The following is a 19,136-nucleotide window of genomic DNA, read 5'->3' on the forward strand; positions in this document are numbered from 1 at the left end:
GCCCGCTGATGCTTATCTCCAAGTTTTACCTGCAGCACATTTTTATAACCAATTTTCAAATTCCTAAAATCAAATGGAGATACTGATATAGCCATAAGTGGAACCTGACTAATACAAGTATTTTATAAGGGTCAATTTTAGCAAATAATTTATACAAATATCTACTGGCCTTAGGTTATTATTCCAAACAGTGAACCCAAATTCGCATTATCTACATTTAAAAGTATTAATTCCCTTCTTATGGAATTAATTAGTTTTTAGTGTTAACTTGATTTTAAATTTATTTTAAATTTAAGAAATTCCATGTTGATTCAGTTCTCTGGTGCATAGACGATGGTAGGGTTTTAAGGTATGTTCCTCATTTGGTCCAAGATTTATTCTCAAATATTTATCCTAATAAACAGATGAAGTGAATTGTGTAATACCAGAAATGATTTTTTTTCTACCTAGGTAAGGAGAGAGTAGCTTCAAGTAAAGACATTAACTTTACAATGTCTGGCTTAATCCCCTTCAGAGCCCAGTTGTGTAGCGTGAAGGCTCTACATCACCGAAATAATTCACTAACAGAGAACCAAGATGCATCTTAATGTAAAATAATATACCACCAAGGATTCCAGACACAATCTGCTTTTTTTTTTTTACAACATAATTTAATTTGACTGACTTCATCCGAACGAAGGTCTGTTCCTCTTCAGATCATAGTGAAGTAACCTAAGCATAAGCTGTGTCACTCTAGAAGAGCCACCGGGGCATCAGAAATGTGTGTGACTCATGCTACAAAGCTACTGAATCATGATCCCTATTCTTTTCCTGTGATACCCTTCTGACCTGCTTTTAAACCTGCTTAATATATAAGAAAATTCCCCACGAGAATTATAGAGGTGCAAAAATCTGTTCAACAGGTATTTTCATGTGAACATTTTATAAGTCCTAAAAGAGATTTTCCAAAGTGTTCACCTGGTTGCTGGGAGTGCAAAGACTAACCTTGAATAACTACATGCCTGTCAAAGGGAACGTGGAAAGCAGTCTCTGGAAGCATACTTAAAAACAATACGATAAATACGTCCAACTGAAATTAACTGATTAAATTCACTAGTTGACCTTGCTTTCAAAATCTGTAATATCTGGGAACTGAATATTACTCATCTTTTTCTAGGCCTGCGTTTCTTCAGCCTGGCCAACACTGCCCTAAAATGTCAACCAAGAGTATAGACGTGGAAATGATATGAGAAAAAATATAGGTAATTTTCTTTAGGTTATCTATCCCAGAGTTTTCCTTTTGATCATTTCTTTTGTGAAGCAAAGAGATATGGATTCCAAGGGCCCCTTTAAATGACCTTTTACAGAAATAAATGGTTGCAGGTAATATATGAGGCTTTCCTTACAAAAGAGCGCCAACTTTGAGCCGTGAAATACAAGAAAGTATTCTACATCAGCCAACAAAACACCTCTGTCTCCTTCCCAAGTACACAGAACTCAAATTTATTTTATACTGTACATTAGTGGAGGGCAGGAAACAAATCTATTTAAAACACACCCTATGAAATTAAAGTTCTACAATGAACTACATCCAAAAAGAATCCTGTATAACAAAGCTATTTCCATGTCCCCAGGGGGTGACCCAGAAAAAAAGAGTGCTTTGACCTGGTTATAACAAATTTTCTCTCTCTTGGTAACTTATCCTGGTCTTCAGCAAATTATCACTCTCAAAGGTTTTCCTTCTACCAAATCTAAATCCTAAGTGTTAGAAGTTCAAGTTCATTTCCTTCTTTTGAGGAGCCATTTACTGAAGATGGGTCAAGAAGGAAAAATTAATGTTGGTATTGAAGAGAAATGACAATACAAAACTAGGTTTATTTGCAGTTCTAAAAACAGCTCTAGTATGAAAGGCTTAAAAACAGCAAGTCAAACAAATATCCAAAGATAAGAACTCCTGTTTCTTAACTAAACAGCAAGTCAATCTCAATTTAAAACTGAAACAAAGCATTTGCACCATGAGGAGGCTTTGGTAATAAAGGAAACATTCAGTACCTGGGTCTGGGCACTAAAATGTCATGGAAATATGTATTTCTGCTGTCACAGCATAGCTCACCCACCTGAAACGCCTGCAAGCAGACAGGCATTATATATAGAAATTCCCAGAAGAGCTGCCTGTTCATCCTAATCAAGCTCAGTCTCACTGTATTTGGTTTGTCTGAACTTTGCTGTGACCTTATCAATGATTTACAAGAATCTCCTATGATACAGTAGGCTAGAGTTGCTTCCATTAAAAGCTCCACACCCAGGACTCAAAGCTCAAAAGAAATTCACATTTCCAAAGACTTCTTAAAGGCAATGGAGAAAAACTTGAGGATGTTGCTTATTTGTTCTTCCAAAATCTCTTAAACCCTACTTTATGTAATTCTACTGCTCATGTTTAACCCTGCTCCCTTTTCCTCTCCATTTCTGGTCTTCCCCACCCTATGCCCTAGAGCAAAAGAGAATATTTTTTAATTTCTGATCTCTCCCTAGCTCTTCCTCTGTAGACAGTAGGTTTCTAGTCAGTTTCACAGATAGGTTCTTAACAGCCACAAGCTGTGGAGCAGCAACATGCAGAGCAGCAGAGCACGTGCACACCCTACATGCCCGACAATACAGGTCTGTGGGTCATCCTCACCTTCAGCACACGAGCACCCCGGAATTAGGACTGATAAGCACGTGCAAAGCATCATGAGACACTGCCATCCCCAGCAGAACTTGGTCACTTCAGAAACATAGTTACCTTCTCACACACTACACACTCATGTTTATTAACTTCAACACTTCCATAGAAATTTTACTGTGTGAACCAAGGTCAAAAAGGTGTATCTGTGGATAGAATTCACCCTCAAATGAAACCACTTCTACATTCCTTCTTCTGCCAGAAGTACAAACATTTATGGAAGAAATGCAATATTTGAAAGATGTGCATAAATATGTTAGATAGAAGGAGGACCCAATATTCAAAGCATATTTGAAAATCCAGATTCACTGCAAAGGCACCTTTGTCAGTTTTTTAACATTTTTTAAAAAGTAAATACTAATCATCTTGAGAGATGATCAGTATTATGAAAGTCACTATTAAGAACTAATACTCCAGTCTGTAAGCAAATTGCTCATGAAGTCTTTACACAAAGGCATCACAAGTTGGCTTTAACCTGTAATGCTGTGTTTTCAGGAATAAAGCCTTATTTCTCAAATCAAATTTTCATACCCTTAGTAACAGGAGCCTTATGATTATTCTGCTAAGTTTGATGGTGTGCCAGTGCAGACCATGGGAGAAGATTCAATAAAATAAAGTACAGAGACATGAGCTTTTATCAACACATCTGAGTCAATGCTGAGCCTGGTGCGCTATGGCAGAGTGCAACTGAGTGTTTTCCCCACAGGCCGTGGCTGATTATTGACTCCTCCCATTAGCATGTAGGGTGCATATTGAAGGTTCAGAGAAAAGGCTGGGGGACTCCTATCCCAAGGCCAGTGCTGAAAGACAGCCTATCACTTCGTGTAACTGCAGTCCATGTGTGACAAACCTGACCTACATTTCTCCCTTTCTTTCTCACAAGAGCCTGTCACTGTTTTAAGAAGCTATTTTCTAAAATGCACAAAAGAAATGACTTTTAAAATTGCTTAGGAAATGTACATTCTTAAAATATCATTTATAGCAATCTTATAAGGCATATCATCTATACAGGAGATAATCATAAAAACCTAGCCTAATATAAGCTCAGAGACAGCCAAGAGTGCTTTATGATGTTATCCTTTGTATTTTCCTTTAGACTGTCATTTATATAGTAGATAATCCTAAAAGTACTACAATTAAATTTTTAATCAGTACATAATTAAATTTAATAAAAAGGAAGTTTTTAAACATAAAAACATATTCATTAGGAATATATAATTAAACATTTTTCATTAGTTAGAAAAAGTAGCTTTCACAGCTTCACAAAAAGCCACATCCTAGTAGTTCTGTTAATTTCTCAATGGATACACAATAATCACTACTAAGAATAGGGCATAATTAGAAACAATGATGGAGGGGAGGAGAAAGGAGGCAATAATAACTTGGTGTAAATGCTGGAATGCGCTCCCCAGGAGCGGCTGCAGACTGCACTTCAGAGTTGCCAGTGTGCTGGGCTCCTTACCAGTAAGTACCTACCATGTCGCTGCAGGTCATACTCTTTTTTTGCCTCTTCATCCCCTAGAATTTTCCATGCCTGATCAATTTCAATGAACTTCTGTATACATTCCTCCACTGATCCTGCTGGCGCATCTGCACTCTGTTTATCTGGATGATACTGCCAATCAAAAATAAGGGCAGGTGATGAGTAGAGAGGGTTGGGGGGAGGTAGGTTACCAAAAAAAACAAATCCAAATCTGAGCCATATTTAAGAGAGATGGTAACGAGAAGATGAAAACTAAGATTCCAAGCAATGAGACTACAGTGTTGGGCACAGGAGACAACTGCCAGGTTAATTAGAGCACTGGAGTAGCTATAAATCCACTGGTGACATGATCTGTCACAACGTGCAAAGACAGCATTTTCTGGATAATTTGCTGATGGAATCACTGGTCTCATGGACAATTTACCTAGAGAGGATGACTAACACAAACAGAAATAGGTACATGCAGACGGGCAGGACATGACAGAGGAAGAGTGCAAACTCTGCAGAGTATGAAGCTCTCCTCATAAAATGTGCTTGGCTGCAAAGATCATCACCATGCACTACTAGCTTTTCTTTCGAAATCACACAATTATACTTTTTTATAAATGAAACACTTCTCAACCTTCTGGTTCAGCCCTGAAGATTTGAAAGTTATAAATCCCCAAACACAAATTTTTCTTGAAAAATGGTTGTTTTAGGCTAAATTTGTAGGAAACAACTTTCAAGAACTCAACAAAACATTTGAATACAAATCAATTCATTAGTAAATCTTTCGTACATTTGTTTCCATGCTGAACTTCTCCACACTGCTGATGATCCTCACTAGCAGAGAAAAAGCTACTGTGGTGTTTGGTTGCCCAGAAGAACTAGTGAACATCAAGCATGCTGGGACAAAGATTATTAGAGCAGACAGAATCAAGTTTCCATTTTTCTTTTGGCTAACTATTTCTCTTCCTCATTCCCTATGTCCAAATCTATCAGCTATCAGTATTTAAATATTTAAGCTAGTTAATATAATGATTAAAGAAAAGGAAGCTAAGGCTTATTGTTTCATCTTTTTTAGGCCATGATTTATTAAATGACCCTCATAAAAGTTATTCCCACGCTGAAGTTTATTCCATCTTTAAAGTTAGGATGTTAAATAATGTACCAAAGCCAAAACAGAGTTGGCTATATTAAGATCTCTAGCAAACCCTTCTTATACCACGTAAAGACGATCTATATATATAACAAGTCTGGTATGAATCAATGTTATTTCATGCAACATGCTCAAATACACCACTAACACACATCTAACATATACTTACATGTGAAATCTCAATCTCAGTATGCCATAAGCATTGAGTAAGGCCCTAGAGAAATCCCTTAATCTAGCAGCTGTGTCATCTAAGTATAGACTAGAATACAGGTAATTTCTAATAGGCCACCAGAAAAACCAACAGTGGTTGGTACAATGAACAGAAAACATTGGACCTAATCATTTACCAAGAAAGAAAGCCCTACAAAAGAAAGAATTAGTTTCCAGCTGCCCCAAACTAAATACTATCACTAAATTTTGAGTCATAAATCAGTTCTATGAGAGTCAAAGCACAATTTATTTTCACTAATTTGGTATTTTCCTGACTACTATTTTAAATAAGTAATTCATCATCTACTATTTTAAATAAGTAATTCATGATCTGAAGCTTTTTAGATCTGTTGTGCTAATATAATGGTATAAATCTTACACTATGATATAGACAATTAAAAATGACAGTTATAGCAAGAAAATAAGTATGTCATTTGGGGTGCTAAAAGCCTCAGTCCAACCTGCTTTGATAGCAAGTTCCAGAACAAAAATGAAGGTCTAAAACAGACAATACATTTTGTGATAACAGCCCCCAAGGATACCAGGTCCTAATCCCTAGTTCCTGTATATGTTATCTTATTTGGAAAAGGGGTCTTTGCTGATGTGATTAAGTTAAACATTAGGGAGATTATCCTGAACTGCCCAAGTGGGTCCTAAGTATCATCAAAGTGTTTTTTGTAAGAAAGAGGCAGAGGGAGACGTGACACACAGAGGGAAACGTGGTATGAAGACTGTGCAGAGAAAGACTTCAACACTGGCCTTAAAGACTGGAGTGGTGAGGCCACAGCGGCCACCAAATGCTAAAAGAGACAAGGAACAAATTCTCCCTCTAGAGATTCCAGAGGAGCGGGGGCCCTGCCAACACCCTGACTGTGCCCCAATTACACTGATTTTGGACTTTCAGCCTCCAGAATTGTGAAACAATAAATTTATGCTGTTTTATTTTACTTTTTATAATTCTTTATTGAAGGATAATTACTTTACAGAATTTTGTTGTTTTCTGTCAAACCTCAACATGAATCAGCCATAGGTATGCATATGTCCCCTCCCTCCTGAACCTCCCTCCCATCTCCTGCCCTTCTAGATGGATACAGAACCCTAGTTTGAGTTTCTGGAACCATACAAAAAATTCCCACTGACTATCTACTTTACGCATGGCAATGTAAGTTTCCATGTTACTCTTTCCATGCATCTCACTCTCTCCTCCCCTCTCCCCATGTCCATAAGTCTATTCTCTATGTCTGTTTCTCCACTGCTGCTCTGTAAATAAATTCTTCAGTACCATTTTTCTAGATTCCGTATATATGCGTTAGAATATGATATTTCTTTCTCTTTCTGACTCACTTCACTCTGTATAATACGTTCTAGGTTCATCCACCTCATCAGAACTGACTCAATGCATTCCTTTTTCTGGCTGAGGAATATTCCATTGTGTGTATGTACCATATCTTCTTTATCCATTCATCTGTCCATAGACATTAAGCTGTGTCCATGTTCTGGCTATTGTAAATAGTGCTGCAATGAACAATGGGATACATGTATCCTTCTCAATTTTGGTTTCCTCAGGGTATATGCCTAGGAGTGAGACTGCTGGGTCATATGGTGGTTTTATTCCTAGTTTTTAAGGAATCTCCATACTGTCTTCCATAGCAGCTGTATCAATTTACATTCCCACCAACAGTGCAAGAGCGTTCCCTTTTGTCCACACCCCCTCCAGCATTTATTGTTTATAGACTTTTTGATGATGGCCATTCTGACTGGTGTGAGGTGATAATCTCATTGTAGTTTTGATTTGCATTTCTCTAATACAGAGTGATGTTGAACATCTTTTCATGTGCTAGTCATCTGGTATGTATTCTTTGGGAAAATGTCTGTTTAGGTCTTTTCCCCACTTTTTGATTGGATTGTTTGTTTTTCTGGCATTGAGTTGTATGAGCTGCTTGTATATTTTGGAAATTAATCCTTTGTCAGTTGTTTCATTTGCTATTATTTTCTCCCATTCTGAGGGTTGTCTTTTCACTTTGCTTATAGTTTCCTTTGCTGTGCAAAAGCTTTTAAGTTTAATCAGGTCCCATTTGTTTACTTTTGTTTTTATTTCCATTACTCTAGGAGGTGGGTCATAGAGGATGTTGCTTTATGTCATTGAGTGTTCTGCCTATGTTTTCCTCTAATAGTTTTATAGTTAGGTCTTATACTTAGGTCCTTACATTTAGGCCTTTAATCCATTTTGAATTTATCTTTGTGTGTGGTGTTAGGATGTATTCTAATTTCATTATTTTACATGTAGCTGTCCAGTTTTCCTAGCACCATTTTTTGAAGAGGCTGTCTACCCCATTGTATATTCTTGCCTCCTTTGTCAAAAATAAGGTACCATAGGTGCATGGGTTTATTTCTGGGCTTTCTATCTTGTTCCATTGGTCTCTATTTCTGTTTCTGTGCCAGTACCATACTGTCTTGATGACTGTAACTTTGTAGTATAATCTGAAGTCAGGAAGGTTGATTCCTCCAGCTCTATTCTTCTTTCTCAAGACTGCTTTGGCTATCTGGGGTCTTTTGTGTTTCCGTATGAATTGTGAAATTTTTTGTTCTAGTTCTGTGAAAAATGCCATTGGTAATTTGATAGAGATCACACTGAATCTGTACACTGCATTTGGTAGTATAGTCACTTTCACAATATTGATTCTTCCTACCCAGAAAAATGGAATATATCTCTATCTGTTAATGTCATCTTTGATTTCTTTCATTAGTGTCTTATAATTTTCTGTGAACAGTTCTTTTGTCTCTTCAGGTTAAGTTTATTCCTAGATATTTAACTCTTTTTGCTGCAATGGTGAATGGGATTGATTCCTAAATTTCTTTTTCTGATTCTTTATTGTTAATATATAGAAACACAAGTGATTTCTGTGTATTGATTTTGTATCCTGTAACTTGGCTAAATTCACTGATTAGCTCTAGTAATTTTCTGATACTATCTTTAGGGTTTTCTACGTACAGTATCATGTCTTCTGCAAACAGTGAGAGCTTTACTTCTTTTCCAATCAGATTCCTTTTATTTCTTTTTCTTCTCTGATTACTGTAGCTAGGACTTCCAGAACTATGTTGAATAATAGTGGTGAAAGTGGACACCCTTGTCTTGTTCCTGATCTTAGGGGGAATGCTTTCAGTTTTTCACCACTGAGAATAATGTTTGCTGTAGGCTTATCATATATGGTCTTTACTATGTTCAGGTAGATTCCTTCTATGCCCATTTTTTGAAGAGTTTTAATCATAAATGAGTGCTGAATTTTGTCAAAGGCTTTTTCTGCATCTATTGAGATTATCATGATTTTTATCTTTCAATTCTTAATATACTATATCACATTGATTTATTTGGATATACTGAAGAATCCTTGCATTCCTAGAATAAACTCAACTGAAAGTAAAAGAGGAGAGTGAAAAAGTTGGCTTAAGCTCAACATTCAGAAAACGAAGATCATGGCATCTGGTCCCATTACTTCATGGGAAATAGATGGGGAAACAGTGGAAACAGTGTCAGACTTTATTTGGGGGGGGGGCTCCAAAATCACTGCAGATGGTGACTGCAGCCGTGAAATTAAAAGATGCTTATTCCTTGGAAGAAAAGTTATGACCAACCTAGACAGAATATTCAAAAGCAGAGACATTACTTTGCCAACAAAGGTCCGTCTAGTCAAGGCTATGGTTTTTCCAGTGGTCATGTATGGATGTGAGAGTTGGACTGTGAAGAAAGCTGAGCGCCGAAGAATTGATGCTTCTAAACTGTGGCGTTGGAGAAGACTCTTGAGAGTCCCTTGGACTGCAAGGAGATCCAACCAGTCCATTCTGAAGGAGATCAGCCCTGGGATTTCTTTGGAGGAAATGATGCTGAAGCTGAAACTCCAGTACTTTGGCCACTTCATGCAAAGAGTTGACTCATTGGAAAAGACTCTGATGCTGGGAAGGATTGGGGGCAGGAGGAAAAGGGGACGACAGAGGATGAGATGGCTGGATGGCATCACTGACTCGATGGACATGAGTCTGAGTGAACTCCGGGAGTTGGTGATGGACAGGGAGGCCTGGCATGCTGCGATTCATGGGGTTGCAAAGAGTAAGACACAACTGAGCAACTGAACTGAACTGATCATGGTGTATGAGCTTTCTGATGTGTGGCTGAATTCTGTTTGCTAAAATTTCATTGAGGGTTTCTGCATCTATGTTCATCAGTGATACTGGCCTGTAGTTTTCTGTTTTCATGTTCTCTTTGTCTGGTTTTGGTATGAGGGTGATGGTAGCCTCGTAGAATGAATCTGGAAGTGTTCCTTCCTCTGCAATTTTTTGAAAGAGATTTAGAAGGATAGGCATTAGCTCTTTAAATGTTTGATAGAATTCTCCTGTGAAGCCATCTGGTCCTGGGCTTTTGTTTTTTGGCAGATTTTTGATCACAGCTTTGATTTCAGTGCTTGTAATTGGGTTGTTCATAATTTCTGTTTCTTCCTGGTTCGGTCTTGTAAGATGGAACTTTTCTAAAAATCTGTCCATTTCTTCCAGGTTATCCATTTTACTGCCATAATAGTCTCATAATCCTTTGTATTTTTGCATTGTCTGTTGTAACCTCTCCTTTTTCATTTCTAATTTTGCTGATTTGATTCTTCTCTCTTTTTTTCTTGATGAGTCTGGCTAAAGGTTTGCCAATTTTATCTTCTCAAAGAACCAGCTTTTAGTTTTATTAATCTTTACTATTGTTTCTTTTTTCATTTATTTTTGCTCAGACCTTTATGATTTCTTTCCTTCTACTAATTTTGGTTTATTTTTTGTTCTTTTTCCAGTTGTTGTAGGTGTAAAGTTAGGTTGTCTATTCTATGTTTTTCTTATAAACTTCCCTCTGTGTACTGCTTTTGCTGCATCCCAGAGGTTTTGAGTTGTGTTTTCATCATCATTTGTTTCTGGAAAATTTTTGATTTCCCTTTCTATTTCTTCAGTAACTTGTTGGTTATTTAGATCTCCATGTGCTTGTGCTTCTTACAGTTTTTTTTTTTTCTTATAATCAATATCTAGTCTAATAGCATTGTGGTCAGAGAAGATGCTTGATACAGTGTCAATTTTCTTAAATTTACTGAGGTTTTATTTGTGACCCAAGATGTGGTCTATCCTGGAGAATGTTCCATGTGCACTTGAGAAAAAGGTTTATTCTTCCGCATTTGGATGGAATGTCCTGAAGTTATCAATGAGATCCATCCCATCTAATGCATCATTTAAGACCCATGTTTCCTTATTAATTTTCTCTTTTGATGATCTGTCCATTGGTGTGAGTGGGGTGTTAAAGTCTCCTCCTATTATTGTGTTACTGTCAACTTCTCCTTTTATGTCTGTTAGTGTTTGTCTTATGTATTGAGCTGCTCCTATGTTGGCAGCAAGACAATTGTTATGTCTTCCTCTTATACTGATCCTTTGATCATTATGTAGTGTCCTTCCTTATCTCTTGTAATCTTTATTTTAAGGTCTATTTTGTCTGATATGAGGATTGCTACTCCAGCTTTCTTTTGCTTCCCATTTGCATGGAATATATTTTTCCATCCTCTCACTTTCAGTCTATATGTGTCTTGAGGTCTGAAGTGGGTTTCTTATAGACAGCATATATATGGGTCTTGTTTTTGTATCCATTCAGTCAGTCTGTGTCTTTTGGTTGAAGCATTTAATCCACTTATATCAAAGTAATTATTGATATGTTTCTATTGCCATTTTTTAACTGTTTGGGGTTGATTTTGTATATCTTTTTTCTTCTGTTGTATTTCTTGACTATATAAGTCCGTATAACATTTTCTGTAAAGCTGGTTTGGCAGTACTGAATTCTCTTCACTTTTGCTTGTCTGAAAAACATTTTATTTCTCCATCAATTTTGAACGAGATCCTTGCCATATACAGTAATCTTGGTTGTAGATTTTTCCCTTTCAGTACTTTAAATATATCCTGCCATTCCCTTCTGGCCTGCAGAGCTTCTGCTGAAAGATCAGCTGTTAAGCATTTGGGGTTTCCCTTGTATGTTACTTGTTGCTTCTCCCTTGTTGCTTTTAATATTCTTTCTTTGTGTTCAGTCTTTGTTAGTTTGATTAGTATGTGTCTTGGCATGTTTCTCCTTGGGTTTATCCTGTATGGGACCCTTTGTGCCTCTTGGACTTGACTGGCTATTTCTGTTTCCATGTTGGGGAAATTTTCAAGTATAATCTCTTCAAAAATTTTCTCATGCCCTTTGTTTTTCTCTTCTTTTTCTATAATTTGAATGTGTGTTTGGTGTGTTTGATGTGGTCCCAGAGGTCTCTGAGACTGTCCTCAGCTCTTTTCATTCTTTTCACTTTATTCTGCTCTTCAGAAATTATTTCCACCACTTTATCTTCTGGCTCACTGATTCACTCTTCTGCTTCAGATATTCTGCTACTGATTCCTTCTATTTTTAATTTCAGTCATTATGTTGTCTCTGTATGTTTATTCTTTAATTCTTCTAGGTCTTTGTTAATTGATTCTTGCATTTTCTCCATTTAGTTTTCAAGGTTTTTTATCATCTTCACTATCATTATTCTGAATTCTTTTTCAGGTAATTTGCCTATTTCCTCTTCATTAATTTGGACTTCTGTGTTTCTAGTTTGTTCCTTCATTTATGTAATATTCCTCTGCCTTTTCATTATTATTTTTTTAAACTTATTATGTTTGAGGTCTCCTTTTCCGAGGCTTCAAGGTTGAATTCTTTCTTCCTTTTGGTTTCTGCCCTCCTAAGGTTGGTCCGGTGGTTTGTGCAAGCTTCCAATAGTGTGAGACTTGTGCTGAGTTTTTGTTTGTTTGTTTTTCCTCTGATGGGCAAGGCTGAGTGAGGTGGTGATTCTGTCTGCTGATGATTGGATCTGTATTTTTGCTTTGTTCATTGTTTAGAGGAGGAAACTGCACAGGGTGCTACTGGAGGTTGGGTGATGCCAGGTCTTGGATTCAAGTGGTTTCCTTTGTGTGAGTTCTCACTGTTTGCTACTTGTTAGGGTTAGTTCTCTGGTAGTCTAGGGTCTTGGAGTCAGCGCTCCCACTCCAAAGGCTCAGGGCTTGATCTCTAGTTAGGAACAAAGATTCCACAAGTGGTTTGTTATGGTATTAAGTAAGATTAAAACAAATATCCAAAAACGAGAAACCAAAGATCAACCCCAGACAAATGGCAGTTACAAAATCAGGCAAACAACAATTAAAATAATGGGATACACACATATACATATGCACCCATGAGCAAAGTGAAAACAGTCCAACAACAAAAAAAAGTACAGTAGGTTGACCTGGTGAACAAAGTAAATCAAAAATTATATTTACCAGTTAAAAACAAACTAACTAAAGCACAAACTGGAAAACAAAATTAAAGCAAGGTGCTAATTAGGGAATAAAACAATGAAAATAAAACTAAAAAACTGTTGAGAGGAAAGGAAAGAAAGAAAAGAAAAAAAAAGAACAGATATGCAAAGTTAAATAGAGGTAGATAAAGAAGATTTATATACATTAAAGAATAACTGTAGGGGAAAAGAACAGTAGGAAAAGCAAACAAAGGAATAAATGTAGAAAAATAATAATTTAAAAAATTAAAAATTTAAAAAAAGAGAAAAGGAAAAAAAAAGTAACTCCACAGAACTACAAAAGTTCAACATAGAGGCAGAGGTTTATAACAACAATAAAAAATGTGACAGAAAAAAAAAGAAGCTCAAAAGCTTAATTAGATTTCATAGGGGCAATAAAGTCAACAACTACAACAGAGGGGGTAATAAAAAAGAAAAAAATCCAAAAGCATCTACAGAACAAGTCAAAACATAAGAATAATAAATGTTTTTCTTGAGTCACTGCTGTCAGGATTCCTTCCCCTCACTGGGAGTCACAGTCTACCTCACCTCCCTAGGATGCCCTCCAACACTGTGCTGGTCTCTGAACCTGCTGTGGGGGCAGCTCAGATTCTAATCTGGTCCTTCTCCTGTGTGTTCTTGCCTTCAGTGTCCACAGCTATCAGAACTAGTGCATTTTCTTTTGTGGGAGTTCTCAGTGACCTTTTATATATTCTATAGACATAGAATCTGCCTAGTTGATTGTGTGGATTTAATCTGCAGCTTGTACAGCTGGTGGGAAGGTTTTGGGTCTTCTTTAGTGACCACCCCTGGGTTTCAGTTGTGGTTTTATTTCCACCTCTGCATGTGGGTCGTCCACTAGGGTTTGCTCCTGAGGCTGCCCTGGAGCACTTGGGTTTGCTCCTGTGAGGGCCAGGTGTGGAGGTGGTGCAGCTGCTTGGGTCGCAGGGTTCTGGCAGCACCAGGTACTCAGGTGGGTTGGTGGCTAGGGCAGCAGGAAATGTAGTGCTCTAGAAGGGTATGGCAACCAGTATTGGTGAATATGCTCTAGTATTCTTGCCTGGAGAACACCCGTCTCTGACAGAGAAGCCCGGCAGGCCACAGTCTACAGGGTTAGAGTCAGACACTACCAAAGCGACCCTGCGTGCATAGACCCAAGACTTCTTTTGCCTGTGACAGCTCTGCCCCAGTGACAGTTGAGTGTGAAGGTGGCGCAGCTGCTTGGCATGCGGGGATCCTGGCGGCACCAAGTGTGCAGGGACACAGGCTGCCTCCACTGCAGGAGTGATGGCCCTATCAGAGTCTTTTTTCAGGCTTTTTGTAGCTGGTGATCAGAAGGCCTCTCTGGCCAGTCGTTCTCCCTAGCTGCGCCCATTCAGGCACTTAGAGGGCTCCCTTGCCTGGGGTATTTCTCTGTTGTTCTGTGCATCAGACACATAGCGGGCCCCCCACCCCTGGCTGGGGTCCTACCATATAGAGCAGCACATCAGGCACTTAAAGGGACACCCTGGGTGGGGTCCTACTCTGCAGTTGAGTGCCTCAGGCATTTGATGGGCCTGCCTCTTTATCTTTCAGCTGCTGATGCTGGGGTATGGAGAGAGAAAGGATATGGTGATGGCTCCACCCCCTACGCATGACTCAGCAGTATCACCTTGCTTCAGTGGCTGCCTGGCTTTTCTCCACAGGCATTTCCCACCACAATCTCCTCCCTCACATCCCCTCGATCCATCTCTCCACAGTTAACAGCAGCTCTTGTCCTGGGATCTCTCCATAATCCCCAAACTCCAGGTCCCAGCCACTGCGCCTTCCAGGGGGCCCGCGTTCCTGTCCAGGGTATGTATGGCTGCGGCAAGGACTGTCTGATTCTCATTCCATTTAGGCTGCCACAGATCAGCTGTTTCAGTCTCAGCCTTAAATGCTTCTCCTCTGACTCAGAAAGCTGCCCAGATGTGGGGCTCAGACGCCTGCTTCAGTTCCCCCCGCCAGAGGGCAGGTCCAGTCCTACTAACACTCCTGTTCTTCCCCCTGGTTCCTTCATTACTGAGTTTTGCAAGGTTCTGTACATTCTTTTCCGCTGGTCAGGCACTCCTGTCCGCTCTCAGCTGGTGTTCTGCATGCACTTCTGTGTCTGAAGGTGTATTCCTGATGTATCCGTGGAGAGAGATGTACTCCACGTCCACCAACTCCTCTGCCATCTTGTTCTCCTCTGCTATTTTAAAAGCCACTACGTTTGTCGTAATTTATTTCAGCAGCCACAATAAATTATATACAATCTAAACACATCTACGGTTTAAAACTAGAATACATCTAGCACAACTTCTAAAGATATTTCAATTAAAGGTCTATTAATAAAATGGTGACTTTTATGTACAATGTTAACTGCTATGACTCTTTATTGACCACAGAAACCAAGCCTCTGATATTAGGTTTCAAGACTTGGTGATCCCAGTAAATGTGAATTTTTTTCCTACTATTTTTATATTGGAGCCCTCCCATGAGAGGCAGGCTGAAGCATTCAGTAGTACCACAAGAGACTACTGTCACTTTCCTCCATTGTTGAGTCTTATTTTATTCCTTGCTCCTTTTTACTTTGAATCCCACCAGCCAAACCTTCCCAACCAAAGGTATTCCTACTGCCTTCACTCAATGACCAAATGAAAGATAGAAAATGTGAAACATTTCAGGGTTTACTAATCCTGATTTAGTTCCTGGTTTACTAACTGAAAATCCAGAAACAGTCACAAAAAGACATCATGAACTTCCTTATATTGAAAAAAATTCCAGCTGATCCTATAAATAACAGGGAGCTCTGAGGAAAACACTCATCTATCAAATACATAAAATACTGATACTCAACTAAAAGAAGAGGAGGCATGTACTAAAATCAACGTTGTAAAGTTCATTTAACTTCTATTTCCTACCAGTACTAAATTAAAATGCATTTTGCTGAAACTGGAAGAACTTAAGTCACCTGGAAGCAAAGAACTCAAAATTAAGAAATCAGCAAATTTTTCAACAAACAACTGGACAAATTAAAGTTTAAGAAATTATCAATTACAATAGCCTCAAGGGGGAAAAAATGGAAAGAAATATGTTCATGATGAGAAGATCATGTCCATTTTTCCTATACTGATACAAGAATTTTATGCAATTCCTGAAAAATTGCAGTGAGCCACTCTGAAGAAGCAGACAAGATGATTTTAATATTTAAATGGAAAAACAAAGGATTTAGGGACTCCTGGAGGTTCACTGGTGAGAACTCTGTGTTTCCACTGTAGAGGGCATGGTTTGATCCCTTTTCTGGGAACTAAGATCCTGCATGCCACATGGCATGACAAAAAAAAATTAAAGGTTTTTAAAAAATAGACACAAAGGATCTATAACAAGCAAAACAATCATCAAAAAGTACAGAGTTGGAGGACTTGTATCACCTGATTTCAAGACTTAATATAAAGCTATGGCTGCTGCTGCTAAGTCGCTTCAGTCGTGTCTGACTCTGTGCGACCCCATAGACAGCAGCCCTCCAGGCTCCTCTGTCCCTGGGATTCTCCAGGCAAGAACATTGGAGTGGATTGCCGTTTCCTTCTCCAATGCATGCATGCATGCTAAGTTGCTTCAGTCATGTCCAACTCCGTGCAACCCTATGGACAGCAGCCCACCAGACTCCTCTGTCTACGGGATTCTCTAGGCAAGAATACTGGAGAGGGTTGCCATTTCCTTCTCTGATAAAGCTATGGTATGTCTCTGGGGTCGCACAGAGTCGGACACGACTAAGAGACTTAGCAGCAGCAGCAGCATGTATGGCAAAAACCAAACACAACTTTGTAAAGATTAAAAAATAAAATAAAGCTGTGGTAATCAAGAATGTATTACTGGCAGAAATATATACAAATTGATAGAATGGAAGAGTCTAGAACTAGACCATACATATACAGTCACTTGTTTTTCAACAAAGGTGACAAGGCAATTCAATTGGGAAAGGACAATATAGAACAAATGATGTTGAAACAACTGGATGTCCATGGGGAAAAAGGTTAGCCTCAATCTCTATCTCATTACATATACAAAAATTAATTCAAGATAAATCTTAGATGTAAATGTAAAACTCAGCACCATAAAGCTTCTGGAATGAAACACAGTAGCTTTGTCCCTTGGTATCTTTGTGCTTTGACAAAAAGCATAAACTATAATGAACAAAATGGGTAAACTGCATGCAATTTTAAAACTGTAGCTCATCGAACATACTATTAAGAAAATAAACAGACAAGTCACAGATAGAGAAAAAAATACCGTCTAAATATTTATCTAATACAGGATTTGTATCCAGAATAAACAAAAAATTCTATAAATCAATGGTAAAAAGATATACTAATTAAAAATAAGGGGGGGAACTTGGACATTTTTCAAAAGAAGACAGATGAATAGATAATTATACATGAATATACACTCAAACATTTTTATTAGTTATCAGGAAAAGTATATTAAAATCATGAGAAACTACTAGCACCTAATAGAGTGGCTCAAATAAAAAAAGACTGATAACACTAAATGTTGATGAGGATATGGAGTAACTGGAACTTTCATATGTTGCTGGCAGGAAACAATTTGACAATTTCTTATAAACACACACATGTACTCTTGAGGTCAAGCAATTTCACTGCTAGATAGTTACCTCAGAGAAATAAAAACTTTATGTTCACAAAAAGACTTAGAATGTACCAACACACTTATACATTAACAGCCAAAACCTGGAACCATATATGTCTATAAACAGGAGAATGGATAAACTACAGTATATCCATAAGGGAATACTGCTGCTGCTGCTGTTAAGTCACCTCAGTCGTGTCCGACTCTGTGAGACCCCATTGAAGGCAGCCCACCAGGCTCCCCCGTCCCTGGGATTCTCCAGGCAAGAACACTGGAGTGGGTTGCCATTTCCTTCTCCAATGCATGACAGTGAAAAGTGAAAGGGAAGTCGCTCAGTCATGTCCAATTCTTTGCGACCCCATGGACCGCAGCCTACCAGGCTCCTCTGTCCATGGGATTTTCCAGGCAGGAGTACTGGAGTGGAGTGCCACTGCCTTCTCCTCAACAACAAAGAAGAAGACAAATTTGATACAGTCAATAATAACACAGATGGATATCTAAAACATTATGTTGGGACTTCCCTAGCAATACAGTGGTTAAGACTCCATGTTCCCACTGTAGGGGGCATGGGTTCAATTCCTGGTCCAGGAACTAAGATCCCACATGCCCCAGTTTGCCCCACCCCCCAACAAAAAAATAATAATAAAATAAATAAAAACAAGTAAAAATAAAACATTACGTTAGGCAAGAGAAACAAGAATAAAGGATACATAGTATATGATTACCCTGATATAAAATGCAAATTCAGGCAGAACTAAACCTATAGAGCTGGCCCTCCATATCTCTGGATATGCCATTTTACATAAAAAGCTTGAAGATCCTTGGATTTTGGTATCCTCAGGATGTCCTCGGAGAAGGTAATGGCACCACACTCCAGTACTCTTGCCTGGAAAATCCCATGGATGGAGAAGCCTGGTAGGCTACAGTCCATGGGGTTGCTAAGGGTCGGACATGACTGAGTGACTTCACTTTCACTTTTCACTTTCATGCATTGGAGAAGGAAATGGCAACCCACTCCAGTGTTCTTGCCTGGAGAATCCCAGGGACGGGGGAGCCTGGTGGGCTGCCGTCTATGGGGTCACACAGAGTTGGACATGACTAAAGTGACTTAGCAGGAGGATGTCCTAAAACCAATCCCCTAAGAATAGCTAGTAATAAATCTAGTGATAAGAATTAAAAGTTGGCTGCCAGGTTGGAATAGGTTATGGGGGGTGTAAATTAACTGGAAAGGGGCATAAGAGAATTCTCTGGGAACATAGAAGTGTTCAATATCTTGTTCGGGATGGTAGTTACACGGTATCAAATTTCACCAAACTAAACCCTTAAGATTCATGCATTTTTCAGTGTATGATGACCATGTGTGTTAGTCACTCAGTTGGGACCAACTCTTTGCTACCCCATGGACTGTAGCCCACGAGACTCCTCTGTTCATGGAATTCTCCAGGCAAGAACACTGGAGTGGGTTGCCCTGCCCTCCTCCTGGGGATCTTTCAGACCCAGGGATCAAAGCCAGGTCTCCTGCATTACACACAGATTCTTTACCATCTGAACCAGCAGGACTGAATTTTTCTATTGAGAGATGTTGACTTTATCTCAATAAAC

General features: G+C 38.7%; 1 protein-coding gene across 4 annotated transcripts in view; it reads right to left on the minus strand.

Annotated features, from left to right (window-relative positions):
- DNAJC24 (DnaJ heat shock protein family (Hsp40) member C24) overlaps nt 1-19,136 on the minus strand; it is a 76,719-nt gene that overhangs the window by 14,415 nt on the left and 43,168 nt on the right. For all 4 annotated transcript variants that reach the window (XM_013969800.2, XM_005690035.3, XM_005690036.3 and 1 more), the window contains exon 3: nt 4,178-4,316. In XM_013969800.2, coding sequence (XP_013825254.1) covers nt 4,178-4,316 — 139 coding nt within the window. The remainder of the gene's footprint in view (nt 1-4,177; nt 4,317-19,136) is intronic.

This window comes from Capra hircus, chromosome 15 (genome assembly GCF_001704415.2).
Source record: "Capra hircus breed San Clemente chromosome 15, ASM170441v1, whole genome shotgun sequence".
Lineage (NCBI taxonomy): Eukaryota > Metazoa > Chordata > Mammalia > Artiodactyla > Bovidae > Capra > Capra hircus.